A 25,728-nucleotide genomic window follows, 5' to 3' on the forward strand; every position below is an offset into this window, starting at 1 on the left:
AGAAATGCTGCGAGTTCACAGAATAAACCGGAAGTTGGTCAGACTACTGAAATTGCCAGATATGAGTCATACGGTGGAACCTTGCTTAGCGTCATTAATACATTACAGAAGGGCCACCTCTAACCAAAACGGATGCTCACCAAACCGATTTTTTACATGTGAGGGAAGTGAGCTTTGGGTAGCGCCTGAAAGAACAATATCACGGTACAAGTGGCTGAAATGGGTTTTCTCCATGGAGTGGCTGGGCTCTCCCTTAGAGATGAGGTGAAAAGGTCACCCAGGAGAAGCTGGGAGTAGAACTGATGCTCCACCACATTGAGAGGAGCCAGATGCGGTGTCTCGGCATCTGGGCAGGATGCCTCCTTGGGAGATGTTCAGGGCACGTCTGACTGGTGGTAGGCCTCAGGGAAGACCCAGGACACATTGGAGAGACTGTGTCTCAACTGGTCTAGGAACGTCACGGGAGCCGCCGAGAGGAGCTGGATGCAGTAGTTGGGGAAATGCAAGTCTGGGTTTTCCTGCTTAGGCTGCTGCCCCTGCGACCCGATCTCGGATAAGCGAAAGAAGATTTCAGCTTAGTTTCCACATAACAGTTATCACCATCCCATAAAAAATGTGCGGAGGAAAAAGTCTATAAACAGCCCACCTGCCCCCAATGACCAACAGTAAAGATACTTTGAAAACACGCCGGTCAGTTTGCTCGCCTTTTGTAACATGGCCGTCACAGATTCCCTTTGGAAACCTTCCATACCAATGTTTCTTCTTGAGGTTGCTCTTTGCATGACCTTCAGAACTGTCAGGTTACTAAACCAAACACTCTGGTCGTAAACATCGAGGGTGAGATACCTCTTCTGTTTAGCTCTCCACTGAAAGGCATGCTTTTAAAAACATCAATGTGTGACCTCTTCATATTGGGCTTTGCCTTTCCACACTTTGACCCCAGAGATAAGTGGCAGGGATGATGCTCCCATCCTGTCATTCTTCCCACTAGCCCCCTCCTTTCCTTTCCTTCATGCCTCCATTTCCTCCCCCAGTCAATCATAGTTTTTGCTGAGTTTTTTGTAAAATTATTTTGCACATAATACACAATCAATTATTTTGTTTATTATTGTATATTGTTGAATTTTCACAAATAAATGCCTTGTTTTTGTTTTCCTCACTTAGATTATAATCAGGATCCTTAGTATCAGTGTCGGTAATTACTTGGTATAACATTTTTAGAATCGCCCACCCCAGTTACGTCTATTATCCTTGAGTTCTTTGAAAATGAAGGGACATAAATTTGGCCAGACTAAGTTGCATCATGAAATACAATAAATCTCTGCACATTCACAATTCCTCAGTCTGCAAATTCACAGATTTTTTGTCAAAAAAACTAACAATTGCCTACAAAAATAGACGTTTTTGTCCACACAGAAAAAATGTAATTCACTACAGGTTGACAAGAATTGATAAATATGTGAAAAAGCATAAAATGTACATAAAACACATAAACGTTAACACCAAGCTAGCAAGCTACATTTCTGTTGTAATTCAAAAGCATCTGTTAGCATTCTGTCTTCACAATCAGGATTAAAAATAAGAATCTTGTTGGTTTACTGCTTGAAAGTATACCCTAATGAGCCAAACTAAATTGTGCTTTTTAGTAGACACATAATTGAGTTTCCTCTGTCCCTTGTGGACACTGAGAAACCTTGAAGCCAACGTAATGTGCTTTTGATGATTATTCATAAGACATACAAGGATGTAGTGTTTTTTAAGAGTTAGTTTGACCCTCGTTGCCATTGTGTACATCTTTACACTACATACTCTTGTACATGCATGCAATTCATAGCTCTAAATTATTTAACTTGCTGGTCATGCACATACAGGTTTATTGGGATTAACACTCAAGATGCAGACGTGCAGACAGTAAATATGGTTGGATGCCCATTGCAATGCTTTCAATATGTTATGCTGCAGAGATAGGGAAAGTCACGTGCAATATTGCTGCACACGCTTTAGTGAATCAACGGATTTCCTCTTGAAAATATGGTTAAAATTGGAATTGTTCCTTGACTGGATCTAGCTGGTTGTCTGGTCCCACAGTGGGAAGGATGGCGGTATCTGTACCATTTTGTCGCTAAATCAAAGGCCCCCGCAGAGGGGGAAAATGGAATGCTGGGACCAAACCAGATGGCGATGGATCTCTAAATGACCCCTTTTCACAGAACAGCATGCTTGACAAATTCTCACTAAACGCTGGCCTTGTGTCGACGAGTGCAGTGTGTGTATTGGATCTTATCGGTCTTAAAGCTAATAGAGCTCTTTCTAACCAGTGGAGCTCTACTCGCTGTATGTCAGAATGTTGTTTATTGGCGTGTTATTTGTTCCTTTGTGAGTATACTGTATGTTTTCAAGTGCCAACCGCCATCCATTTTCAACCTAAAGGGACAATCTTTCTGCACCACAGGGTGAGATACAGTTTGTTGATTGTAAAATCAATATGTGGCCTCTCGTAGCCAATCATTCCTGGTGATGGTTCCCATAGTATGATTTTCACAAAGGAATCTGTGTCCTTCACAGTATAAATGCTTGATTTTGCTGGTATCTCAGTGCCAGTGATCAAGGGGTATTTCATATTTTGTGGTTAAACTCCTCAGAAAACATGCCTGCCTGTTCAGGCATGCTGTGCAAAAATGTATGTATCTAGATGAAGCATTTCTAAGATAAGTGTCAGATTCCATTGCTGAAAGGCTGGTTGTTGGTAGAGATATGTGCCACAATGAACGTGTGAGACTGAGAAGCAAGCATCACTGGATGCAAAACTATCTTGTCAAAGCCAAATTCATTGCATTGGGATCTTGCCTGTCCATCAATAATGCATGCACCACATTCCTGGAGGTCAGATGAGAGGAGATACTCAAACATTCCCAAATATTTCCTTCCTGCTTCTCCCTGGCCTCAGGCCCACTGAATTTGAGCTAAAACCAGAAGGACACTCATAGGATTAGAGTGGGCGTGTTTGCTAGGTACTCTGCAGACACACACACTGGTCTCCGACTGTGTATTCGCGTGAAAGGCAAAATGGGAGGACAAAGAGGTGAAAGGGGGTGATTCGTGACTTAAGGCCATCCTAACCACAAACTCCGCCTGTGCGTGGAAGGAGGTTTGCCTTGCTTGGTCATGCTGATGCCTTAGGGCGCATACTCACACTCGGCCATTCGTACCGTGCTGGACTTGGGCACAATTCCTCTCACAATGAGCATCCATGCTACAGTTTGTTAGCTTGTCCCTTCACCTCTTGTCTGTGTCTGCAATTTCCATGACTTTGAGGAAATAAGTGGACAAACAACAGCTGAAATGAAACCCCTTTAGTTATAGTTACAAATTTCCCCACTGAGGGACGAATAAAGGCATATCTTATCCTTTGCAAGCATATTATTTTGTTTTTACTGCATCACACAATACTAATATGAAGGCTGCGTGGGTCAGTGAAGGGACATAAGAGACATCTGCCGCTCATAGCATATAGCAAGCTACTGAGCTAACCTCCACTTTATTTATTCTAGGACAATAGGACAAAGTAAGAGGCCGGAAACATACCACTTCCACATGGAACGGGAGGATAAGTTTTTAAGAGTGAAGCTGTGAAATTGGAAGAGTGCAGTAGCGGGGGATTAATAACTAGTGAACTGGTCCGGAGCCCAAGATGCGGAGGCAGGAAGTGAACAAAAAAATGTTGATTCAACAAAAGGTGTCCAAGCAGGAAAAAGTACAAAACAAAGATGGAAATAATGATGGCAGTCGAAGCACTATGTTCTACACGAAAATTAAAAACACTGCAGCAAAAGGCGTACAGGCAAAAAACTAGGATGTGTAACAAAAAACGCAGCTGACAAAAGGTCAGTGGGCAAAAAATGAAAAAAGCAGAACAAAAAACACCATGGCTTAAACCGACGGCAAGTACTCACAAATACTGTCACGGTTCGGCATGTCTGTGTCGCGATGCGACCCCAGGATGCAGAGAGCAGGACCAAATGCAGGAAAAAAGCAACCCAGGAAGCAGAAGGACAAACTATAATGAGAAGCACACACCTGAACTAAATACACACTGAAATTAGGGAAAGGTGTAGGTGATTAGGGCAACAAAGGCAGACACGGGAAAACAGGAAGTCATATACAAAATAAGAGTGGGCAAAACGGAAACCAAAGCCCAAGAAGGCAACTCAAACAAACTGTCACGTGGGAACCCACTCAGGGGGTGACAAATACAATGCCATATGATGATAAATGCCAGAAAGCAAGGGAACAACGAGCAGCTGACAAGGACCGGGGAAGCTTGAGGGACAATCTGGCGAACTCAGGTGTGTGCAGGAGTGGCCCGCCTGCTGCTGGTCAGGATGCACTGCAAAGAAACAGCAGCAGGCGGCAGCAGAGCGACAACACAGATCATGACACATTTGGGTGACAATGTTATTTTATAAACTGAAGACAACAGAAAAAATAATGCTATTTCATTATTTTGTAAACATATGTAAATCTTACTATTATTGAGTTAAAAGTCTCTAACATTCATTATTTTTAGGCACTTTAATAGCTCAAAGATGAATCATACTTAGAGGCAATGCTATAGACAGTAGTATTACCTTTACGTCAAAAAAGTTTTTTTTTCCCTCTTTATTCATCAGACATACACTGTATTTAGCATTGATTGGTACTAATGTGGAAAACAATGAAATAACAAAAGACAAAATTGTCCCTGTGGAAAACACCCCCATCTTGTGGTGGTGAACACATCGACACAGTCCCAACAGGCCCAAGTACTGCTTGGGAATACATTATCCAGCCTTAAGGAGGCTGTAACAATACAAATACTGTATTTATAATCTGCTTTTGTGAATGGAATTTTTGGTTTGACACAATACACGTTAAAATGAGGAAGGTTAGTTTTATGTTGTGCATTTTGTTCAAGGAAGCGTGACTGTAAGGCGTGAACCAGACCATGATTATGGTGTATCATTACACGCCTACAGTCTACTGTCTCAAGGTTGGCACATGTTCCATGTCAAGCAGAGACGCCCCTCTTCCTCCAGGGCATTGTTACTACCTTACAGCAAGTGTTTATTTACGCATTCCGTCTGACAATCATGCAATTAAGAAGGACAATGGACTCACAGTGTTACATTTCGTGATATAAATTATTTATTTACATTTACAGAAAAATGACCCCATCAATACAACGTAGTAATAACTAATGGAAATCGAACCCAAGATACAGTAGCTGAAGTCATTGTCACAACCAAAGGGAGAGCGCTATAATAACATTGGGCCCTCTATCAAAGGTCTCCTATAACACAAGGTGCAAGGCAACACGTGTAGCCCAGATCCCCCCTCTGCCCTCCCCCACTAAAGCACCTCACAAGAAAAAAAATCCTAAATTAAAGCTCCTTACCCTGCTTTGCACTACCCCAGGTTGCTTTACCCCAGATCTACAAATGACAGACACCAGCTAACTCGCATCTACCAAAACTCACACATCTAATACACATTCACACAAACATACTCACATTCAGTATTCTCAAACGCCCTCTCCCAACACTCCAGGTTATTACGGTGTTCTCTGGAAAGACCTTAAGGACGCTAGTGACAAGGTTTAAAGTGACGCTGTCAACTGCCGAAGGATGTCAACATTCTCATGTGCGAGTCTCACTGGTGTGCCAACTCTGTCTTTGTTTATGCCCATATCCTCCACGGGCATTCTTGGAAGTTCCTGCTGGCAGAAAAGGCCAACCACGAGGGGAAGCAGATCCTAGATTTCTTGGGTTGCTCTACAAGGGGGGAACATTTAACATGACGATTCGGTCCGATGTGTCTGGGCTCAGATAAGTCGAGTAGAGGCGCGCATGGTGTTCTCTGAACTGAAGTGGACATTGTTTTGCTTCTGCCGGTTGATCCTGTTGGTTCGAGGGCACTTTCTGTGTGGGGCAGAAAGGAGAGAAATCCGATGAGAAGATGCACAAATATGGCTATCAATAAAAGGGCCCCTAAGTAAGAAATTTCAACAATACTGAAATATAATAATCCCTCATTTATGCTCATTTATGGTGGTTACTAGGTTTCACACCCAACAATGAGAAGTGAATTTCCACAGAGTAGGACTTCTTGTGAAATATTCTTGTAGGTAGAGCATAGATAACCTATTTAGAACCTTCGAAATATATATTTTTAACATTGTTAAAGCTACAGGCTCCAGCATGTCCCCGCGACCCTAGTGAGGATAAGCAACATAGAAAATGGATGGATGGGCATTATCAAAACCTTCTAGACATGAAATAACACCCCTACACCTTTTCACTCATATTACCCATTATAGTTAACATAATAAATGTATCTAAACCATTTAAGCCACAAATAAGACTAATGATTGTGTGTGTTGCAAACAGGAAGTGACAGGGGGGTTCAGAGTTGAATTTCAGCTTGACAAAGGTAGCCCATGTATTTCTTAATGCCTGTTGTGAGATAATTCAAATCTAAAATAAAAGGATGTTGCTATGGCAATCAAATTTTATGCTTTTATGTCTCACTGAACATTACAGTAACATGAACACAGTACTGACACCTAGTGACCCATGTAGAATAATACATATACTCAACATCTTTGAATGCATCTTCTGTATGCCTTATACAGTATTTGTATTTGACTTCACTTCGTTAATTCATCCACCAACCAGGATGATTTATAAATTAATATAATTTTGAAAAAGAAATGTGATGATTGATACTGTGAAATTTGAACCACAATGTGGTGAGAGATTGCTGTACTAGATGCAATATATCAATGCAAGGTAATGTCTCTTATTATAATTCTGTAATGCAATATTAGTATACTCCCATTAAATATCTGGACATCTGACAAATGTGTTGTTTCTGTTATGTTCGGGCTTGAGGCATTGGATGCAGAGAGCAAGACCAAGTGCAGGTAAAAAGTCTTTTTTAAATAGTAATTGCAGCTAAGAAGCAGCAGCATAGAAAGGAAACTAAACGCAGGCTAACTCCCACATCATGACAGTTTGTTTTGTTTCCATCCTGCAGATTCCCTGACTTCCCGGTGTGAGGTGGTGCAACCAGGCACCAGGCAGGCTTCACCATCAACTCCAACAAAATACTCAACAATTATGAAAAAACATTTTCATACCACTGTTTAATAGCACTACCACTGGCTAGTGTTGAAAGAGAACTGATAAGACCAAAGAATGTCTATATTTTTTACAATTAAATTGCATAAAAATTGGTGTACATTGGTCACTCACTGATACCCAATTTTCTAGAATATTTTTGATGCCACTTTTTTGATAACATTTTTTATGTTGTACCCCAAAAATGTGACTTGTAAATATGAAAATGATGCATCTGTGAAGTGAAAACATCACACACATTGCTTATGGAGATAAACATTGCCCCACTTTTTGTGCTCCTTGGCGCGTGTGTGACAATTTCAAGGTTTCAGTGCAATGGGAGTCAACATTTTCTTAACCAAATGTTTCCGCAGAGGAGATTAAGAAGAAACATAGCAAAAACCTGGGCTATGGCAGTTCATGGAGAACTTGCTGAGAGTGTGGGGGTGGATGTCGGAGCAAGGAAATGGTAAGATACTGACATTGACACTTTAAAAAAATAATCTGTGAGTACCTTCAAAGTCTTGCATGGCAAAACACCCCTTTTGATGAAGCATCAGTCGGATATGCTGCATGCGATCTGACTGTTCCGGCTGAAGTAGATCACATATCATATATGTATATTTACATACGAAAAAGACCTGAGTCACATTTGAAAAACTCAGAATTGTATTGGTTCAACTGACATCAACAATTGCAATCATGATGTTGTTGAAATAGGGTATACATTCAATGATAAGAAATATTAGTAGCAAAAATTTGTCAAACTGCTATAATTAGCTGACAACAAACGTAACAAATGCACACACTGCATACGTAGCTCACGTACTCAAAGCAGGAATAGGGCAGGTGCAGTATGTTTGAAAGTTAGTGCCCTCGAGACAGCCGCTCTCCATGACATATAGCCGCTTTAAGTATTCCCTTCCAGGCATTTGTACTTGCTCCCTTTTTTGTGACTCGCACGTTTTGCTACTCTGTCTTGCTGCTCGCCTCGTTGCTTTGCCTCAATAGTGTTGTCACTTTTTTTCAAGTTTATCTATTTTTCTACAGTGCCTTTCTATGCTGTCTTTTTGTTATGTATTTTCTCTTATGCCTGCTCCACATGAGCGATTAAATACAGACTACTTTTCTATGCTCTGGCTATTGTTCTCTGCATCCAGGCTCCAACAAAATCCTCATAAATTCAAGTGGATGACGGATAGGTTTTGCCTACTATAGACTCTTACTGCTACTGTAAGTCTAAAAACAATGATAGCAGAAAAGGAATGTGCCTCGCTTAACCGTGGGTGCATGGATCTGAAACAAGAAAACGAGTGATCCATCATAACATTAATACAGCTGTCTAGAGAGGACAGTAAAGCAAGTAGCATAGTAATCTATACAGCCATTCAGAAGTAGACAAATATCATTTTATCATGAAAATGTTTCAGGGATATTCTTTGTTCTTCTACCAAAGACAAGTTGTCCAATTCTGGTAAACATTAACTGTATTGCCTTTGATGGGAGCTTTAAAGGGAAACTTTTTTGGGGAAAAAATCATTCACAGTCCTTATGTGAAACATGAACACATAATTTTTTCCATTTTCTGTGCATTATAACACGATAAAAAGACTGTGAAGCCCTCTAAAAAACACCTCTAACAACATTGCATTGTTTGATATACATGCTGTGATCATGCATTAACACGTACACTGATGATAACATGTAATAGTTGCAGTATCTTGCCGTACCTACGACTTGTCGCTGACAGCTCGCCTCAGTGTCATTCACAGATGGAAGAGTGGATACGTACCTCTCAATTTCGCTACAAAGACTCAACAAGATGCTTGATTTTTCGTCAGCATTTTTTACTTGAGGACTGGAGCGCACGTCTCGTGCTGGAAGACACAGCCATTCTAAGGAGAGTGTTGTCGCCACCGTTGTTGTTAATAGAACTGGTGTGTAAGCATGTGTATCAATGCGCCGGGAAAATAAGTTTGGGCTCGTGTTTTAAATCATCAAAACGACACTGCAACTATTACATGTTATCCTCAGTGTAAATGCATGATCAGAGCGTGTATATCAAACGTTGTTAGAGGTTTTATTAAGATGGATACATTGTCATTCATAGCTAATTTGAGATACCTTACAATGTTGTCATTGGGATGCACCTATTTCGACTATGAAGCCCTCTAACAACAAAAAACCCTCTAACAACGTTGCATTGTTTGATATACATGCTGTGATCGTGCATTAACACGTACATTTTGATTATTTAAAACACCACCGAGGCTTCTTTTCTCAGTGGATTGATACACATATAGTTCTGTCAACAACAACAGAAAAGACAACACTTAGGATGTCCGCGCTCTCCTTGGCATGGCTGTGACTTCCAGCACAAGACGTGTGCTCCAGTCCTGAGGTAAAAAATGCTGATGGCAAAAGAGCATCTTGTTGAGTCTTTGTAGCGAAATCGAGAGCTAGGTATCCACTCGTCTGTCTGTGAATGACGCTGAGACTAGGATTGAGTATGGACCTCAAACAATGCACAACAATGAGCGAATGAAGAAACAATACAAGCAGTTGATGTTTGCTAAATACAAGGATGAAGAGTCTTGAACCAGTCATGATGTGCTATATATATCACTATATTGACACTTACTATGGTACCCATTATGTCATTGTATGGTCATATCACCTCGTACTTCAGTACGGGACCAAAAATTACAAAATTAAAAAATTAAAAAAACAAAACAAAACCAAAAAAAACCCCTTAAACTGTATTATGGAAAGCAGGAAGTGAACAAATGTAACAGTTACTGATTGTAAAAGTACCAGATGGAGGGGTAGGATTCAATAAGCTTTGCTCCTTCCTACTCCTTTTTCAATTGTAATCTGATGCATGTTCAAATGAAATAAAACCATTACCATTATTGAGGCGTCATGTTATCAATGCGCCCTAGAAAAGAAGTTTCGGGAGTGTTTTAAATAATCAAAATAGGGCAAGATACTGCAACTATTACATGTTATCGTGTGTGTTTCATAGTCAACGTAGGTGTATCCCAATGACAGCATTGTAAGCTAGCTGAAATTAACTAGTTTTCTCGTGTTATAATGCGCTGGAAAGGGGAAGAAATATGGATATATGCATAAGGATTGTGAATGATGGGCAAAATTTCCCTGCAGTTCCCCTTTAAGTTAAATTGCCTTTTGTGGCAAATAAAGTATGCCCTTAGTTCCATCTTTATTCTCCACATTATTATTATTATTATTATTATTTATTATTACTTATCTTCTTTTGTGTCTGTTATTATATGGGAGCCAGGCAACGACATTTCGTTGGCAATTTCACAACCGTGTTTTTGTGCAATGACAATAAAGGGAGTCTATCTATTTAACAGTGTTACCGCATTTCAGCGTCAAAACATACAGATAACCTCTTACACTGCCATTTGTTTGTCCTTTTGGTGTGAACAATTGTGCTTTGTGATAAGTGCATGCCACATGGATTTCAGGCAACCATCAAAAAACAGCATGCATGGCCTTGTACCCCAGATATCCAACAGAGATAGGTGACTGTTTCACTTGCATTGTTACGTTGCTCTGAGCAAAAATATTATTGTAACATTAGGAGTGTTCTCACTGTGAAGGTTCTTCTTTTGTCTCAATTTATGAGTACAATTCATTAGGTTGCGCAAGAGACCATAATGCTGTGGTCTGCTGGTATACAAAATATAGAGAGGCCATGGGTAAAGGCTATGCAAAATTGTATTCAGATCAGTTTTGATAATACTTAGCATTAGAATTTTATAGCTTGGAAGGATGAGTCCCTCGTTTTGTGTGCACCGGGCAGCAAGGGCGCATTAATTACATTCTAGCTGTATTCAGTGTGATATTTCCTACCTCTAATGCTTTACCTAACCTTGTCACCTGCCACTATACAACTGCCTCCTATTTTGAAGCCTTTAAAGTCTTTTATTCAAATGTCATATATTGCTGAGTTCATCTTGAGGCCAGCCTGCAGCAGAATGTATGCGAACATACAGTATATTGATGGGAGTATACAAAGAAAAAATGACACAAGCAAGGTGACCCTTCAGGTGTTTCCTCTAGGCTCAGAGTCCTCTCTGTGATTCATACCACACACACACACACACACACACACACACACACACACTAGGGTAAACTCTGCCCCAAGGCTCATTAGTAAGGCTCGGAGCATCTTGTACAAGTGTGTCTGTCAGGGCTCACCTTGTAATGCACAGCACCACCACAAAGATGATGACCACCTGGAGTGCTCCAATGATGGAGGCGATGAGAACATAGTGCAGTTTTCCGGAGCCTGGGACCACATAGAGCACGTTGTACTCTTTGGTGTCACACTGAGGGCCGCTGAAACCTGAGTGACAGCTAGAATGCACACATAAAACACACAGGTCATTGTTTAGTCCTAAAAAATGGGTCACTAATTTACCATTCGATTCCATGTTCGATTGAGTCGCTGTAGAAATGGAGCATTTGCAGTGTTTTTTCTTTGCTGTAACATAAGTGATGGGCCAGGCAGAGGCTGAGGTAAAGACACAGAAAGTATATTATGCTAAGCAGCTCAAAAACATTCTGGGTTTTGCCCCTGTGCTCATGCAAAATTCTTATTATCGGGAATATAACCAATGCAGGGCATGGCCTGACTGCGCATAATCAAGCGGTATGCCGTTTGAGCGATCAGAGTGAGTGACAGCCCCCACTGAACTATAGATCAAAACTAGGCTGAAGGTCGCAATGGTCAGAATGTCATTAACCTCCAGCATAAGCAGCATTGAGCATGAAACTATGCTGGGCTGGCTTTTTCCAGCCCAGTGTGGTACATTACTATTGCATATCATTGCTTAGCATTACTGTACTATTGTATTGGCACTAGTTTCCTATCCCTCTATGCCAGGGGTGGGCAAATATTTTGACTGGTGGGCCGCATTGAGTTAACAAAATTGTCCGGGGGGGCCATAACATATATTTAACATACACACTATTTTATACTTATAATTTTTCTAGATTTTTTTGGTCTAATTTTATCTGTAAAACTTTTTCAGGAGCACTTTAAACATCAGTCATTTAATATATCATACATTTATTTATATATATATTGTTAATATATATATTTTTCTTGTTATTTATTTTCATTTAATTTGTAATTTTTTTTGTTTTTTTTTTTACTAAATAAGACGTCCGACTTGCAAGTTATGTTGCCAGATTGTATGTTAAAATTTGAAATACTTAAAAAGCAACAGGCGGGCCGGATTCAATCGCTTAGTGGGCCGCATGTGGCCCCCGGGCCGTAGTTTGCCCACCCCTGCTCTATGCCAAGGGTTCTCATTTAGTTTCTGTCATCGCCCCACAGCGGGTGGTGGGGAAATTTCTTAAGCACCCCTTAATTTCAAATGTTATTGAGAACCATTAACATTTATTTATATGTACAAATCACTGTATGAGTTACTGGCACCATCCTCGTTCAAGCATGAATGAAGACACTAACAGACCTGTCAACCTTAAAGACATTTTATGAGTATACAGTAAATGCCCCTGCCTCTCATGCCCCCCAGGGGCCCCACTATTAGAGAAGCACTGCTCAATGCTGTCTCCCTCTTTACCTAACTGATTGAGACAGATGGCCGCCATAACACAGCCAAGTACAGCCAAACCTTGTTTTACGAATGCCCCACTTTTCATATGATTAGTTGTTTGAGAAATTTGCTGTCTAGGTTATTGTATAATATTACGTGTAACAAACAGTCTGTGCTATATATTGCCAGAAAAACAAATGCCCAAACAAGCACCTACCCGTTGGTGACTCATTTATTATTGGGTGCAACTGCTAAATAACTAAAGAATGTTATGAGTGCCAGCAATATGATAAAGAAGGCGAGAAACTCATAGAACAAAGTACAAACTCCACCCCCCACCTTCCTCTCCAATCTTCCCTGTCTTCCCCAACAAACATCGTCAATCAAGGTGAAATATTCTCTCGAAAATGTATTTGTTTTTTGTATTTGTATTTTTGGGTGTCCACAACGGATTCATTGGATTAACATTATGTGTATGGGAAACTTGCTTCTGACCTTTTTGAATTAATTTCTAATACAAAAAAATGAAGATTCTGAATTAAGATATAAATAATAAATCACATAGTTTTGTGGTTGACATTGTCCATTATTCCGAAAAAACGGCATTCAGGCATTCAGAAGACACATTCAAATATGTTGAAATGTTGAGGTCTGTAATGTTCAGTGAGACGCATCAGCATCACACCTTATTACCGGAACAACATGCTTTTATGGTAGATGCTGAACCCCAACATCCGACATCCTCTCCACTAGCATTTACATCATTTATGTATATCTAACATGTCTTATTTTCTCTTATTATTTCTATTACATTGGGTAATACGAGTAGTGGTTAGCATTCTGGACTTCAGAACAAACGCCCCGTCATTCTTATCTCCACTAGTAAGCATCATTGGTCAGGAAGGGCATCCGGAATATAAAGTGCTCAAGCCAAAATCAGTTGCTGTGACAACTCCATAATCAGAAAAAAGCCGAAAGAAAAAGCAAACAAACAAACATTGGGTAATATGAGCGTAAAGCTGATTCATGTTGAGAGGGTTCCTATGATGTTAAAAACCATATTTAGAGGGTCTTAAACAAGTTTTTTATACTATTTATAAATAAGAAATCCTGTTCTTGAGTCCTGCAGACATTCACTTATTGCAATCGGGTCTGAAACCAATTAACCATGATCAATGAATTAAAGCCTACCTCCTGAAGAATGGGTTTAACAACACAGAGAACAACTCCAAGTAATATTTGACATTATTTGCCTATGACCCGATTGCAGAGCGAATGTGAGGCTTGCATTTCTTGTACAAAGATTTTCTTCTTCAAAGCCAAGCATTGAGTGCTATGAGAACGACGCAGCCTAATTGAGATGATCTCTGTCCTAAGGAAGGAGCTAAATGGCACACCTTTTATCTTTCTGTCTGACTGCTTCACAATCTCTTCCTTGGCTTCCTTCTCTGTCTCAAGGGAGATTGTTACCGCGAAACACGGACACATTCTTGTTTGGTCGAAAAATGCACACATACCCACCGTTTACCTTCCCCTCCATCTCACAGTGTGACATCATTTCAACCTTGGTGTGTATTTGGGGTCTGTGCTACACACACACACACATACACCCACCTCTTCCCCTTTGTGTGAGCAGTAGGGGGCAGCAAAGCTCTGTTTCTCTATCTGCTCAGCACTACTTTGACAGCAAGAAAAATGTCTGTCTAGACAAGCAGAGGGGGAGCGAGGTTACAGAGAAAGGGTAGAGATAGTAGTTGTGAGCGATACCAAGACCCCTTGGCTGATACACTATCAGGCTGTAAACGACGGCCGTGTTGAGCGGTGCACTAACACATTATCTATGCATGTGTGCTCTCTTTGCCCCAGTATCCTCGTAGCTCTTGTCGCTCATTGAGTTTTTATGTAAACGACTCCCTGATCCAGGATTAACTACAGCAACGTTTTCATGTTTTCACATAAGGAATTTAACATTGTAGATAGTTCCAGCAAAATAAAACTGGATCTCTGTGCAGTGGCATCACATTAATGTCTCCTAGGGCAAGAAAACAAAGCCTTCAGGTAAGTCAAAGCGGCTTTCAAGGAAAAATGATAAGAGCAGCAACAATCCAAGCTACAAACCAAGTTCAACCTTGTCCAGCAGCAACATTATGTAAGTGTGTGTTGTGATCAAATCCAGGCACTGCAGTGTGCATGCATCAGCGTATTTTGTTGCAGAAATTGATGTTCCCAAGAAAGAAAAAAATAAGCAATCCAAGAATTCTGATCAAAGCAACAGTACACAGAGTTGCCTCCTTGAAACTAGATCGCTGTCTGCTCGACATTTGACAACAGTGTTAATTTTCATTTAGTCATAGTACTTTTCACAATGACAGAAGGTCTTCAAAACAAAACGTACTCTCATAGAATAATGCAAAAATAATGCAAATCTACTCCAGACACCCAAAAGTGTAACAGATAACACTTCTATGGTACAGTTATAGTTTTGCATGCGGCAAACAATTCAAAATGCATGCAAATGAGAAATGAAATGGATACATTAACATTTAACATCACTTTTAACTTGATTGTTAACAAAGACCGTGATATGGCAGTGACAACCACTCGGACACCAATTAGTATTATTTCTTGAATCCAATAGTGTTTCCATTCTTTTTCTATGCCGCTTGTCCTCACTAGAGTCACTGGCTAGTCCAGCTGACACCCTCAACTGGTCGTTAATATGATTTATTTATTTCCCCTGTATTTTACCAGGTAAGACCGGTTGAGAACAGTTTCTCATTTAAAATGATGACCTGGCACTTGTAACTTTCTGTGGCTTCATTTAGGTTATTTCACGGCCATGATCAATAAGGAAATCAGAGACTTGTGGTGTAAATGTGCTAGTCAGCAAAGAACAACACCCAACCTAACCCCGACGATGTCGCTGACGATGTCGCTGACGATGTCGCTGACGATGTCGCTGACGATGTCGCTGACGATGTCACTGACGATGTCACTGACGGGCAACGGAGCTGGGGGACATTAGCTACGTATACATGGACCCAAATATTCCAATTGCATTCGGTTTATTTGCTCAAACGGAAAGAATTTATCTTTTGTGTACACCTCATTCCGAAAGAAAAGTGCCAATTCGAATGAATATATAATCGGATTGACGGGGTTGTAATATTCCTTTCCCCAATCCGATTGAGGTATCTTGTAACCGCTCAAACGGAAAGTTGTCAGGGTGCGTTCTTCTTCGTCATGTTTTTCTTCTTCTGTTGTTTAGCTTTCAGCTGTTTTAGCTTTCGTGTGCATTACTGCCATCTTTGGAACAGAATCCAAACACTTCTTTTATTAAAAAAGAAAATATATATCTATATAAAACATGTCCCGAGTTTAATTATAAAATATTAGCAAGGTTAAATGTTATCTTTTCCTGTCTAAATTTATCCCGGGTGCGTTCTTTCAGCGCATGCTCAGATATGACGTAACATGCAGCTTGAGACGTTCTTCAGTTTTAAAAATGGAGGCGAGCAATCGGCATTGGACTGCTGTGGAAAGGTTTTTTTGATCCAAACTAATTTCAAGACTGGACGAACAAAAAACTTGTAATACGGAGTTATTCCAACAGGTGAAAGTTATTTCCATTCGGAAAGAGAAAAACTCCTCATGTAAACGTGGCTCATTTTATCCAGTTTCCATGCTCATTGCAAAGACGAATAGGCTGCTAACAGGGATGTTTTGTGTATTGTTTGAACTGAAAAAAAACAACAACATGAAAATATTTTTTTCAGATGTCAAAAAATAACACCGTTTAACCGTTTAACCCGGTTAATGTGTTTTCCAGTTAACATCGAAAATGGAGGGTTTTGCTTTGATTAGTGTTTTCCAGCAATAATTATGGTGCACATCTTGTGGAGTTGTTAATGCACTGTGTCCTTGTGTCCTTAATGTATTTTGACAAAAAGTCCTTTTTAGCCCCCTATTAACTTGCTACTACGTGAAAACAAAAGCCAGAGACAGCTCAGTCACCTGTCCATGATGTCCCGAACAGTCGACTCTCGAAAATTTTAACATGCAACACATTTTTGTAGTTTTACAATTATAGTTTTACCTGCCAGTCCAGTAAATGGAGGTAAAGTGGTAGCAGAGGATTCCAGTTTGTTGCTATTGAGGAGCAGGTCAAACATCACATATCAACAGGGGACACACAGATGAGGCTGGCAATAACCCAGTCCGCCTATCTATGTTTGCCCCTGTGGTTTTTGGCAGCAGGTGATACTGCCAGAACCATACCGACATGTCCTGACAGACAAATAAACAAAGACAATGAAAGCACAACCACCTCGGCTAAGGAAGACTGAATAACTTCTGAGTAATCCTCTCTGTATGTCTTTTCCAGCAGCTCCCATCATATTCCATTTTAACTAAGGCAGCCATTTTAAAGTTGCATTTTCATTGATGGTTACTTACTTTTGTTTTCAAAAGCTGCGCTATTTTTGCTGCTCTCGTGTTGCAATGACATTGTCGTGTTGGTTCACAGCAGCATCTTTTGTTTATAGACAGACAAGTCCTGGATTTGGCAGGCAAGACATTGGGTCTTAAAAAGTAATCATTTCCAAAGCAGCAAGATGAATCTCATCTGCCAGTAAGAAATCAAACATGGGATTCGTTTGAAGCAATGCAGCATATTTCACTGGAAAGTATTGTGAACTGCTGTCAGGTCGCCATCGGAATTTGCACATGACAAATAAACCCTGATTACAAAATCCACAACCCCCCCATCACTTACTTATCTACTGCTGAACTTCAAATCTTTTGCATTAGCCAATGTTGTACCTTCATTTTTGGTTGCAATGTTCCCTCCAACAACCCCTGGCAGAGATTACAAGAAGCACTTATCAGGTCCATCAACAAGGCAGCCAGGAATATCTCAGAGAGATGTACATTCATTGCAAATGCAATGTTGTCCATGATAGCCAGCTCAAAAATAACATTATTGATTGACATCTTATTCAGTTCTGCTCAGGTCATCATACGTATTTTCAACAAACATTCCCTGCAACTGAAGTCAGGCATGTCAAACACTAGACCAGTGATTCTAAGCTGGTGGGTCACAGGTCTGAAAGGAAACATATTATGCTAATTTCCCGAGCTTTGTATTTTGATGTGGACTCCAATAGAGCAGCTACACACGATAACCTGCACAGAAAGATTTCTAGATCTTCCAGACTCTGCACCTATTCCAGCTGTATTTCCTTGGATTTCCAAAACTGTCTGTTTTAATTTACTTCACAGTGGAGCTGCACGGCCGTATGATTGGTCACACTCCTAACCCTAATTTTGTCAGTATAGGAGTTGATAATAAATGGAGAGCGACTTGAAAAGTGTTTAGAAGCTACAGGTAGCTCATTAGCTACTGTTTGAAAACCCCTGACTTAAAGTGTATGAACTCTAAGAGTGGTAATGTAACAGCTAACAACCATAAACAGAGCAAAGAAGAGCTGTGGGGAGGGCAGCCCTAGAGCGTATCTGGCCGACAGTGCATGACCATATAAGCCCGGCTCCCTGTGACACCGCAAACAGCCAGTGTTAGAAAAACGAGCCTTCAGAGCAATCCCCAAAGTCTTTCATGGCTCACTTCCAAATGTGCAAACATCATTATCTGAAACTTTGGTATCATTTAAAAACAAAAATACAACATTTTAACTATATTTATAAGTCCGAAAAGTAGAAAAAGCATAATAGGGCCCCTTTAAGAAACAGTAAACACATATGGTGCTTACAATGCACATGGAAAAAGAATGCTGAGTAGCACAATGCCTGATATAATTTATCAAAGTAGTATCACGCCCCTCTGGTGATTCCCCCATGCTGTGAAAGACTTTGCTTAATTTTTGTGAGTGAGTGTAATGCACAACATATGTGTGTGTGTGTGTGTGTTTTACCTGCATGACGGCTGGGCAGGTATACTGGGGAACTGGCAGTCTCCGTGGACGCAGAAATTCTTATAGTGATCTGGGCAGGGGGTATACAGGCCACCTGCCTGTCCGTTTCCTTTCATAGACAATAAAAAGGAAATGAAGAATAGAAATGGAAGGTAAAAATGACAGTTTGAGTGCAACAGATGAAGAACTGTAACATCAGAACTGACTGGGTGACAATGCATTATTTGCCAACCCGTCACCATCTGCACTTACCCGTGATGTCGGTTGGTGCAAAATGTCCATCTCCGCCTTTGTTCCCATCTGGAAAGGCCAAAGACACATTAACATTGATCTCAGGTCAAAACCTAGCATCTACCCATTAGGAGATACACGTTTGAACAAATGCCACAGCAGGTAGTGAGGGTTCAATGTGAATTCACTTCAACAGAGGGTCGAGGAGGTGTGCACCCCTGCCAGTTAATGCATATAAATGTTAGCGCTGCGTTCTCCTCAAAAGGTACACACCATCCTTTTCTATTACACTGTACAAAGGGTGGAAAAGAGAAGCGGACGAGGGTACAAAAGATAAGGGGAAATGTTATTTTTGCTCACTTTCCTGAAGCTGCTTGGAAATTTCCACTTTATAATAGCAAAACAATCTCTTTTCCACTCATTATCAGTTTATTGCAGTGATATTTTCTTCTGTGGCCCGGGGAATTCATTTCGACTGAACAACCCTGTGAGAGTATTTTCGACAGTTTCCCAGCTATGAAGCAAAAAAAGAGGCAAAGAAAGAAATAAAGAAAGAAGAAATGTGCTGGGCACTGCGATTTTGTCTTGCATATTTAGTCCCGGAATACCAGCACCATCACAGGAAATTACAGCTGAAGTGATATGTTTGTGTGACACCCTTTTAAGCAATGTGAATGAATAATAAATTAACAATCTTCAAAGTACAGCAGCGAATACATCACATAATTACTCTCAATGACTGTGAAATTGGGAATAAAATAATATATATATCCTTGGGGTGGTATGCATATTTGCTTTGGTTGACTTAGTGCTCACATTGTCCTTTTTATCATTGGACCAAATGCTGCCTCGTGACAAGCATACAGAATGCATGAAGTCACAGCCTAGTTGGACAGCCATTCAAAATAGTTTGTGCTGTGTAGAATACATTAGTTATTTAATATTTTGCTCCTTTTATCGACTAATATGTCACGGCAGTTATTATTGCCTTATTATTGTACAGTGGAACCTCAGTTTTCATATCAAATTGAATGTCCAAACAAAGCATTCACACACTGCCCACTGTGAAGAATGAATAGTGGTTCAAATTCAGACAGGGAATCATCTAATCGTCTTTGTTAAGAGAAACAGTTGGCGTTGTAAAGCTCGTAACGGCCGATCGATCGGAGTCCCTCTTTTATATTCCCTGATTTATAGGTAAAAGCATTTTGACGTGTAATTTGCATGCTGAAGAACTATGTGCACCTCTGATACACATGTACAATGTAAATAAATTACGCTTTGTGTTATGCATGTAAAACTAATTAATTGTAAATGTGTTGGGATTTTTGGGTGTCTGGAACAAATTAATTGGATTTACCTTATTTCTTATGAGAAAAATAGCTTTGGTTTTCGCACATTTCGGATTTTCAGACCTTTGGGAATAGATTAATGACTAAAATCAAGTGTCCACTGTATTGTAAGAATTTACATTTTTCCACACACAACTTCTGTTACACATACTGGCCTTTACCACACTGTCAGTACTGGCCTGATATATGGGATTTCCCAAGGCTTTTTGAAATTTGAATGGTTGCCTTAGTCTTTATTTGAGCCTCAACGAACCAAAGTGAAACTGAGTTCCTTGCTAGTGAATCGAGGTCTCTTCAAGAGCCCTCGCTATGCTTGTTCGATTTGTGCACCTGGGTTGCGTTGATCAATGTGGACAAAAGTGTTAAGCGCTTCAGAAGCAGTCTAAACGATGAGGATCACTTTTGAATCTGTCTAATTCCATTTTGAGAGTTTTTCAAGCTTTATATAATTTGTTTCTGTATCTGCTTCGACTGATTGAAACAAATTGCATAAAGTACGTTGCGATCAATCTACTTATTCTTCCCCAAAGCGTGTTAAATGTGGGAATTCAGTTTTCTATTCTTGCCCCAAAGCTGGTTAGAATTGATTGCTTTGTCCTCATTTACTTCATCTCAAATCAATTGTCCTTAAATGCCCTGCAGAGGCAAATGTACTCATGCACATTAAAGAGCAAAATTGTGATTCAAGCACCTCCCTGAATCCTTACAATGGATGAGTGCCGTTCTTCAAACAATTTCAACAGTTATGTAACGGCAGGCAAAGCGACCCAAAAGAAAGGCATATAAAATGTTGCTGAATCGGGTCTTTATCTTCAGCCAGATGGATTAGCAATATGAGTCGCTTTATGGCTTTGACGCCACTGATGAATACAATATCTCTATCCCTGGAACGGTAACAAACAAACACTGAATGCAAATGGGAGATATTACACTGAAAGGTGATTAACATTATTCAGTAATGCTGTCACTATACATGGCGGTGAAAGCTATGCAGGGGGTGGGAGATTATCTCAGCAGACATTGCCAAACTATGATTACAGCAAACATTTTGTGTCATTTTAGTCGAAGGTGTAGTAGCTGGTGGTGCTGGGAAGCCAGTGTTTAGCTCCACGTGCTACCTCTTATACCTTCTTGACCTCAATTCACCTTCACCCCGCTCTCACACATGCACACACACACAGTGACTGACACTCCAAGTGTGAAGTCCTCCAGTGGGTTTCACATGAGCTTGTGAGATGAGATGTGTGCATGAATAGAAAACATTCTGTACATTTGCCGACTTGATGTTCAATGCTAAATACTTTATCCTCTTTTAAATGTAAGTTGAGACCTACCGCATGAGCCATGAGCCATGCTCCCGTCTTTCCAACGTGAGTTTGACTTGCAAATACAATGCTGGATACCGAAATCAACGTTTGTACATTTTTTTTAATTGCATGCACATATTTTTACAAGCTCTTAGTCCTGTCTCACTTTCGTCTTCCTGGTTGCTGTTCGTGTTAGCACCTTGTTTCACAGTGATTGTCAAAGCACTGACTCATTTCTGTGACGTATGTGATGTTTTTCAGAGGAGGCTCCATAGTACACTCCATAGTACACTCTCCTTGTGTTCTTCTCTAATAGTATTGGTGAAGGTGGCCGAGAAGTAAACAAATTTACATTTCAGAAAACATTAAGAAGCTTCGAAACAAACATACTACATTTCAGAAAACCAATTAACAGGACTTGAAACAATTTTACATTTCAGGAGGCAAATTGAGAATAAAACAAATTAACACAACTTGAAAGTAAAATATTAAATATATTTACAAGACTCAAAATAACATACATTTGATAAAGCACATGAACAAGATTCATTTAGAAAACTAATAATGTAAAATAACTAGTAATGAAGCAAAGAAAATTCAAATTTCAGAAAACAAAACAATTTTACAGATTCGGGAGAGAAATTAACAAGAATCAAAGTAAGGTGACATTCCATAAAATAAATTAACAAGACTCGAAACACAATTACATTTCACAAAAAAAAAATTAACAAAACATTTCAGAAAAGAATCTACTGCAATCAGTCTCTTTGTTTCATGAAATTTGAATTTGTTTCCTGGAATGTAAAAGTGCTTTGCACTTCCTGGCCACTGTGCATTGTGAGAAAAAAAAATTGAAGTGCAACTCTTAATGATGATTTATCCTCTCTATGCTTATGTACCGTCCTGTATAAAGTCACAAATATTTTGCCTCACAACAGATGGTATTTACAGTAATCACAAGAAGTTAATATTCATGGCAATATTGGCCATTTGTACTTACGACTGATTCTTATTTCAGTGGTTCTCGGTCTATGAAAATATAATTTAACTTCCGGCCTCATGACTTCCAGAAGACCAATTGTGAGATGCTTGCCTTTTATAAACTTTGCTTTTTTGCACTGGGACACAGCCATGCCGGAAAAGAAAAGGGCCTTCCCTGAACATGGCAAGCATGGAATTGTCCACAATGTGTCCTGATTGGGACAAAAAAATCAGTTTGAGTCTAAGCCTTGACAGTACAATTCTACTTATATATTAATATCAGGCTAATTTGCTGGAAGAAAAACAACTTTCTCCAATCGTATTAGGTCAACAGGTTCTGATTAATGCCAAATAAGTCCTTGCACCTGATGAAGTCCTGATAACTTATGTACAGTATAATAACTATGCTTCTGTCCTGGGGCCTTCTTCTTCTTTGTCTTTCGGCTTTTCCCTTCAGGGGTCGCCACAGCAAATCAATCTTCTTCATCCAACCCTGTCTTCTGCATCTGTCTCTCTCACACCAACTACCCTCATGTCCTCCTTCACTACATCCATAAACATCCTCTTTGGTCTTCCTCTACGCCTCCTACCTGCCAGCTCTAAACGCAGGATCCTTCTACCAATATTTTCACTATCTCTCCTCTGGACATGTCCCAACCATCTCAGTCTGGCCTCTTTATCTCCAAGGCTTCTAACATGTAATGTCCCTCTGTACTCGTTCCTTATCCTATTCATCCTGGTCACTCCCAATGAGAACTTCAGAATCCTCATCTCTGCTACCTCCAGTTCTGCTTCCTGTCTTTTCCTCAGTGGCACGGTCTCTAAACCAAAAAACATTGCTGGTCTCACCACAGTTTAATAAGTCCTTGCACCTGATGAAGTCCTAATAATGTATGTACACTATAATAACTATGCTTCTCCCCTAGGGCCTCATCTATGAAAATGTATGGAATTTGACTGAAAGTCTGGCCAGAAACCCAAAATCCACATAAGGAAAAAAATATTCAGACCAATAAAGAGTGGCGTGTGCACACATACACAGAATTTTATAATATTATAATATGTTAGATCTGTGAGTTTGGTGTAAAACAAGAGAGTATGGTGTGCTAAGAAAGCAGAGGACATCCACATCCACCTTGAAAGAAGCACTGAAATACCAAATAGGTGATTGAATGACGTGCCTTCTGCAAAACTATGATATGCTATGTTTGTCTTATTGGGCTAATATGTTCTTCAAGCTCTCTGTGGACAGATAAGCCGTGTCAGTGGCACTGAAGCAACAAGTCTGCTGCAAAAAGCTGATGATGTTGTGATGGGAGATTTTGTGACATAGACAGAGGAGGTTATATTGCCACATCATATTGCAAACCTGTTAAAGCACCAAGTAAATCATGAGTAAAGAGTAAGAGTAATTAGGCATGTCTGCACACTCAAGAAAGGGTGCTGTGGGGAAATCTGTCTTTAAAGATGGGTGGCATCACAACCTGGATGTGTGACACCCATACTCACTAAAAGTGACTTCCTTGTAAATTTGTGGTAGAGGCTATCGTTCAAAATAATTGTAACTGTTAATGACAAGAATAAGGTACACCCGTTCCACGACTCTCCTTTGGTGTGAAGACGAGGTGGAAATAATGGGAAAGAGTGTCATATTTGGGAGACACAGCAGTCACATAACAAATAAAACAAACATTGAGTGACAGCAAGTTTTGCAAGTTTTTTTGTCATTGCTGTAAATGGAACATGACAAACCGAGGAAAAAGTGAAAAAAAAGTGACCAATATAAGTGACCAATATCAAGGCAGATATTTACATTTTTAGTGAGCGTGTTTCAACATTTTTCCTCATTGATACCATATAATTTTGATATTATAAGCTGAGCTTAAAATCTGTTTACTTTAATGCTTTAAAGATCCTTGTCCTTCGAGGGACACTTGCAACAGACTCTGAAGTGTTTCATTTGTTCCCTTCTGCTGAATAAAAACTATTAAACACTATCGGTACTATCGACTGAGACATTGGTACTAACGGACATTTTCAACCACAACTGGTACATTTTAGACATTTTAGAACGTTAGTATTTGGACTAACCTTGACAGTGGCCCAGATGCTTGACCTCGATACGTTCCTGTTTCTGACAGGATGCCTCTTTCACCTGGCAGGGGTTGTCATAGGAACGCCCATCAGAGGCACACACCGGATTGAAGCTGATGTGGGAACAGTCGATGTTGCAAACGCACCTACAAAACAAGAGGTTGGTTATACAAGATTTGTGTGCATCAAATATAATATATGCCGCATAAAATCTGCGGCTATGACACCATAAACTGATGACAAATGTAAGACCTGCATGGCCATATTCAGTCAAGGATTAAAAGTGAGACAGTAAACACACAGTAAAGCTTGCGCTCAGTCAGGATATTACACCATGCATTGTAATGCTGCTCGGATTGTGTTTTGACACAATAGCAAATAGATGTAACTTTGCAAAGAGAGGCGACACAGCAGGCTGGTCAGATAAAAGACGTAACCTCACAATGGAATCAGAGATAACAAAACTGCACAATTCACTGTGTCTTGAAAATACTCTGAATAAAAAAATAACTTTTAAGCCGATAATATCGTAACATTAGCATACCATTACTGGAACAGTTTGTTTACCATATCTTCATGTCCTTCAACACAGTCTACTCAGCTAAGAAATACTTGACATTATCTCGATGAAGCTGAACGCATACAGTGTACTGCCATTGTTGGGCTTTTTCAAGTGTGGATGATTTTGCTTTATTTGTCCGTCAGCAGCGACAATGCAAGTGCTGATTGTCAGATTCAACAACAGTTTAGCAGCAACGTGAAGCCCGATGCACAGACATATGCATATTTCCCTCAATTTCATTGCATTAGGATTTAGGCTACAGGGGTTGGTCTGAGACAGTCCAAAGACGAAACCTGGAAATAAATAAAAAACGCGGACATACTGAGCTACTAATTTTGATGCTGTGTAGAGCACATCACCACTCACATGCTGACATTACTATCGGCAGAAAACCTATACTGATATGAACCAATATATCACTTTTATACCAATATTGGCTAGCATTAAAGGCGACCTATTATGCCTTTTCCACTTTTCTGACCTATAAATTTATACGTAGAATGTTGTATTCTTGTGT

At 40.0% G+C, this 25,728-nt stretch overlaps 1 protein-coding gene across 1 annotated transcript in view; it reads right to left on the reverse strand.

Annotated features, from left to right (window-relative positions):
- Positions 1-4,690: 4,690 nt before the first annotated feature.
- Positions 4,691-25,728, reverse strand: part of LOC131136231 (tomoregulin-2) — a 128,425-nt gene continuing 107,387 nt past the window's right edge. The window contains exons 6-10 of the mRNA XM_058082861.2: positions 24,647-24,795; positions 18,937-18,984; positions 18,685-18,793; positions 11,388-11,546; positions 4,691-5,957 (exon numbers count right to left, since the gene is read on the reverse strand). Coding sequence (XP_057938844.1) covers positions 5,861-5,957; positions 11,388-11,546; positions 18,685-18,793; positions 18,937-18,984; positions 24,647-24,795 — 562 coding nt within the window. The 3' untranslated portion in view covers positions 4,691-5,860. The remainder of the gene's footprint in view (positions 5,958-11,387; positions 11,547-18,684; positions 18,794-18,936; positions 18,985-24,646; positions 24,796-25,728) is intronic.

Source organism: Doryrhamphus excisus, linkage group LG12 (genome assembly GCF_037039965.1).
Source record: "Doryrhamphus excisus strain RoL-2023G ecotype Guam linkage group LG12, RoL_Dexc_Guam_v1.1, whole genome shotgun sequence".
Classification (NCBI taxonomy): Eukaryota; Metazoa; Chordata; class Actinopteri; order Syngnathiformes; family Syngnathidae; genus Doryrhamphus; species Doryrhamphus excisus.